General features: G+C 42.9%; 1 protein-coding gene across 8 annotated transcripts in view; it reads right to left on the reverse strand.

The window, feature by feature from the left end:
* ZNF512 (zinc finger protein 512) overlaps positions 1-5,920 on the reverse strand; it is a 38,923-nt gene that overhangs the window by 13,069 nt on the left and 19,934 nt on the right. For all 8 annotated transcript variants that reach the window (XM_011956320.1, XM_011956317.1, XM_011956316.1 and 5 more), the window contains one exon: positions 2,187-2,381. In XM_011956320.1, the coding sequence (XP_011811710.1) occupies positions 2,187-2,381 (195 nt within the window). The remainder of the gene's footprint in view (positions 1-2,186; positions 2,382-5,920) is intronic.

Below are 5,920 nucleotides of genomic sequence, written 5' to 3' on the forward strand. Positions count from 1 at the left end.
AGCTAATTTTTTGTATTTTTAGTAGAGATGGGGTTTCACCGTGGTAGCCAGGATGGTCTTGATCTCTTGACCTCCTGATCCGCCCGCCTTGGACTCCCAAAGTGCTGCGATTACAGGCGTGAGCCACTGCGTTTGCCAACAAATTTATTCTATTTTATGTTTTTTATTTTATTTTATTTTATTTTATTTTTTGAGATGAAGTCTTGCTCTGTGGCCCAGGCTAGATTGCAGTGGCATGATCTTGGCTCACTGCAACCTCTGCCTCCCAGGTTCAAACTGTTCTCCTGCCTCAGCCTCCCCAGTACCTGAGACTACAGCTGGGACTACAGGTGTGTCCTACCTGGCTAATTTTTTTGGGGGGGACAGATTTCCGCTCTTGTCACCCAGGCTGGAGTGCAATGGCATGATCTTGGCTCACTGCAATCTCTGCTTCCCAGGTTCAAGCGATTCTCCTGCCTCAGCCTCCCAAGTAGCTGGGATTACGGGTGCCCGCCTCCACGTCCAGCTAATTTTTGTATTTTTAGTAGAGAAGGGGTTTTGTCATGTTAGCCAGGCTGGTCTCGAACTGCTGACCTCAGGTGATCGGCCTGCCACGGCCTCCTAAAGTGCTAGGATTACAGGTATGAGCCACTGTAGGCCCAGCCACTAATTTTTAAAATATTTTTAGTAGAGACAGGGTTTCATCATGTTAACGAGGCTGGTCTCGAACTCCTGACCTCGTGATTCGCCCACCTCGGCCTCCCAAAGTGCTGGGATTACTTTACAGGCGTGAGCCACTGCGCCCAGCCAGTTAACAAATATTTAAATTTCCTTATGATATCCTATGCACAGTGAAACCTGACTGTAATATCATAACTATCACTGTGCAAAACCCACATTTAAGTTGGATTTAGATAGCCATGTACTTTAGCCTGTAGCAGGGAAAAAAAAAAAATGTAGAAATAAGTCCAAAACAAGAAAGTATACTCTAATATTCAAAAATACAATCCAATTCCTTGAACACCAGGGAGCATCCACCAGGAGTGCACACCTACCACCTTGGACTGATTTTTACACCAAAAAAGACATAAGTATTAGAAAACTAGGGTTTGACCTTACTTTCCTCTCCTTTTTTTTTTTGGAGACAGAGTTTCACTCTGTCGCCCAGGCTGGAGTGCAGTGATGCAATCTCGGCTCACTGCAACCTCCACCTCCCGGGTTCAAGCGATTCTCCTGCCTCAGTCTCCTGAGTAGCTATGCCTATAGGTGCCCACCACCACACCCGGCTAATTTTTGTCTTTTTAGTAGAGATGGGGTTTCACCATGTTGGCCAGGATGGTCTCGATCTCCTGACCTCATGATCCACCCACCTCAGCCTCCCAAAGTACTGGAATGTCAGCCTTGAGCCACTGCGCCCAGCCTTACTTTCTTGTAAGACATAACATTCCTCTCACATAGGTCAGAGCCCTATGCCAAATGTGAACTTCTTGATACCCTGGAGAATAAGAGCCCTTTGCTCCTCTCTTACTCCTTATTACGTATCCCTTCAACCTGCTCCCAAGACAGTCCCATAGTCATATATCTTTGTTTCCTTTTGGCTAAATAATGCCCCTTCTTCTATGATCTATTTTAATAGATTCTAATAGATCCAAGGGCTTCCAAACAGGTTCTGCACCCCTCAAAAGTATGCTTGGGGCCATGTAGGGGAACAATAAAAGGATCAAGAAGAAGAAAGCCAAGTAGACAAGGCTTTGGGCTCACTACTCATAGCTACTCAGAGCAATCTGTTTTTAAGTTATTTTATATACTGGTGTTTTGCATAGGATTTTATTTTGAAAAAAGCGGGGGAGAGGAGTTCTGTTACTACAAAACAAACTGAAACCACTTATCTCAACTAAATATAAACTACTACATATGAACTAACAAAACAAAAACATATTAAACAAAAATCTAATCTGGGAATTCAGGTTCGCTCTGGAAGTAGTCCAGAATTAAGAGGGCTCTTTAAGGAATTTACAAAACAGACTGTCACTCTAGAACCTAACTGAATCCAAATACCGAAGCTAGATCACATGTACTCTATCTCCAAAGATAAACAACAAAATACTGCCTATCACGTACTCACTCAAGTACATTTACTTCTCTGTGTACAGTAGGCACAACGTTAGACATAATGGTTCCCAAATTGATACATGCTTCTGCCTTACCTTTCGATCATCAGGTACCAGGTCCTGAAGCACCTTCCTCTTGGGCCATTCCTTGGCCAGTTCAGCAGAGGCCAGCTCCTGCAGGTGGTATACAGCTATCTTGGCAGAACGTCTCTGAACTCGGCCCCCACTCTTTGACTCTAGGTTCATCTCCTTTAAGCACTCTGGCTGTCCTGACTCTGGAAAGAAGGATATCTGCAAGAATGAAACACAGCAAAACATAGGCCTGAGAAGCGGCATCTATCACAGCCAGTGATTAAAGGCTGAGCTTCCTGCTCTAAATATCAAAAGAGCTATGTAGTAGAGATTACTAACCACTAGCATCAAGTTCCACAATATTAATGTATATTTTACTGGTAAAAAAAAAAGCTTCTTGGGGCCAGGCGCGGTGGCTCACGCCTATAATCCCAGCACTTTGGGAGACCAAGGCGGGTGGATCATCTGAGGTCAGGAGTTCGAGATCAGCCTGGCTAACATGGTGAAACCCTGTCTCTACTAAAAATATAAAAATTAGCTGGACGTGGTGGCACACGCCTGTAGTCCCAGCTACTCGGGAGGCTGAGGCAGGAGACTTGCTTGAACCAGGGAGGTGGAGGCTGCAGTGAGCCAAGATCACGCCATTGTACTCCAGCCTAGGTGACAATGAAACTCTGTCTCAAAAAAAAAGAATACTTCTTAGTGGTTAAAAGACACATTCGTATGCAAAGAAACAAATCTTAACCCATTCCTCACACTATATATACAAATTAACTCAAAATGGACCATAGTCCTAAATGTAAAACATAAAACTATAAAACTTCTAGAAGAGAGCAAGGGAGAAAATGTGTGTGATCCTGTGTATGATGGTTTTTTGATGTGTCAAGTTGGCTGGGATACAGTCATCAGTTAGTCAATCAAACATAAATCTAAGTGTGTTGATGTGAAGGTATTTTGCAGATGTGATAAAAGTCTACAATCAGTTGACTTTAAGTAAGAAAGATCCAGCAGAAGAAGAGGCAGGAGAGATTCAAAGCATGAGAGACATCCAACCTGCTGTCTCTGACTTGCATACGGCCAAGAGCCAGAGAATGCAGGTGGCCTTTGGAAACGAAGAACTCTTAGCCCACAGCAAATAAGGAAAGGAGCTCCTGCAACTGCACGGAACTGAATTCTTGAACAATCTGAATGAGTCTGGAAACATATTCTCCCACTAGAGCCTCTAAAAAACAACAGCCCTACCGATACTGATTCCAGCCTGGTGACACTCTAAGCAGAGGAACGAGCTGAGGCATCCTGTAACTGGATTTCTTACCTAAAGAATGGTGAGATAATAAATTTGTGTTGCTTTAAGCCAGTTTGTGTTGATTCACAGTAGCAACAGAAAATTATACACTGAGGGCCAGGCACAGTGGCTCACGCCTATAATCCCAGAACTTTGGGAGGCCGAGGCAGGCGGATCACATGAGGTCAGGAGTTTGAGACCAGCCTGGCCAACATGGTGAAACCCCATCTCTACTAAAAATACAAAAATTAGCCAGGTGTGCTCGCGGGCAGCTGTAATCACAGCTACTCAGGAGGCTGAGGCAGGAGAATCACTTGAGCCCGGGAGGCAGAGAGGTTCCAGTGAGCCAAGATCACACCAGTGCACTCCAGCCTGGGCAACAGAGCGAGACTCTATCTCAAGAAAAAAAAGGAAAGAAAATTATACATTGAGTTAAGCAAAGATTTCTTAGATATGACAAAAGCATTTTCCATAAATGAAAAAACACATAAATTGAACTATATCAAAATTTAAAACTCTGTTCTTCAAAAGACAATGTTAAAAAAAAAGATAAAGAACTTGTATCTGGAATGATAAAAAACCCAGAATACATCCCAAACTTAATAAGACAACAAAAATCTTCCACCCAAAAATGAACAAAGGATTTGAACAGACACTTCATTAAAGACATACAAATCACCAGTAAGCACATGCAAAGATGGTCAACAACATTAAGCATTGTTAGTCATTAGGGAAATGAAAATTTAAACCACAGTAAAGTACTACTACATACCTATTAGAATGGATCAAAAAATAAAATTGACAATAATAAACGTAGACAAGGATGCAAAGCAACGGAGTTCTCATACTTCGCTGGTGGGAATGCAAAATGGCACAGCCACTTTGGGAAACAATGCAGCAGTTTCTTATGAGTTAAATATACATTAATCATATGACCCAGAAATCTCATTCCTAAGTATTTACCCAAGGGAAATTAAAATTTATTTTCACATAAAAACCTTTTTTGCCAGGTGCAGTGGTTCACACCTGTAATCCCAGCATTCTGGGAGGCCAAGGCAGGCAGATCACTTGAGCCCAGGAGTTCAAGATCAGCCTGGCCAACATGGCAAACACCCATCTCTACTATAAATACAAAAATTGGCTGGGTGCGGTGGCACTTGCCTGTAATCCCAGCTACTTGGGAGGCTGAGGTGGGAGGATAGCTTGAGCCCGGGAGGCAGAGGTAGCAGTGAGCCAAGGTGGCTTCAGCCTGGGCAAAAGAGCAAGACCCTGTTTCAAAAAAACAAAACAAAACACAACAATCTTTTTGTTTTTTGTTTTTGAGTCAGGGTCTTGCTGTGTCACCCAGGTTGGAGTACAGTGGCACCATCTCAGCTCACTGCAACCTTTGCCTCCTGGGCTCAAGGCATCCTCCCACGTCAATCTCCCAAGCAGCTGGGACTACAGGCGTGTGCCACCCGCGCCCAAAAATAGAAAATAATTTTTGTATTTTCTATAGAGATGGGGTTTCCACCATGTTGCCCAGCTGGTCTTGAACTCCTGAGCTCAAGTGATCCACCTGCATCAGCCTCCCAAAGTGCTGGGATTACAGGCGTGAGTCACCGTGCCCGGCCCAAAACCCTCCGTGAATGTTTATAGCAGCTTTATTCATGATCGTCAAAAACTAGAAACAACCAAATGTTCTTCAACTGGTAAGTAGATAAACAACAAACTTGAAACATCCATACAATGAAATCCTAGTCAGAAAAAAAAAAAAGGAATAAACTAATGATATATGCAATACATGGATGAATCGCAAATGGATTATGGTAAATGAAAGAAGTTAGACTCAAAGGCTACATGCTGTGTGATTCAATTTACATGACATTCTGAAAAGGGTAAAACTATAGGATCAGAAAATAGATCAGTGGTTGCCAGGGGCTGCAGCTAGAGGAAAAGGCTGACTAAAGTAACATAAGTCAACTTCAGGAGGTGACGGAATTATAAAACATCTTTTTTTGTTTGTTTTGAGACAAGGTCTCACTCTGTTACCCAGGCTGGCATGCAGTGGTATAATCACAGCTCTGCAGCCTCAACCTTCTGGGCTCAAGTGATCATCCCACCTCAGTTTCCCAAGTACTTGGGACTACAGGTGTACACCACCATGCCTGGCTTATTTTTTCATTTTTTGTAGAGACAGAGTCTCACCATGTAGCCCAACCTGGTCTCAAACTCCTGGGCTCAGGCAATCCGCTCACCTCAGCTTCCCAAAGTGCTCGGATTACAGGTGTGAGCTAAGGCACCCTGACTAGTCTACGTGTTGAGTGTGATAGTGGTTACATGACTATATACACGTGTCAAAATTCTTACTAATTATGCACTAAAATGGTAAACATTATCATATGTAAATTACATCTTAACAAAAGACTCTAAAAAAAAAAATAAACCACAGGGTAGGAAACCTTGGAAATGTAATCAGAAAAAAAAAAAAAAA

Source organism: Colobus angolensis, unplaced genomic scaffold, assembly GCF_000951035.1.
Source record: "Colobus angolensis palliatus isolate OR3802 unplaced genomic scaffold, Cang.pa_1.0 Scaffold413, whole genome shotgun sequence".
Lineage (NCBI taxonomy): Eukaryota > Metazoa > Chordata > Mammalia > Primates > Cercopithecidae > Colobus > Colobus angolensis.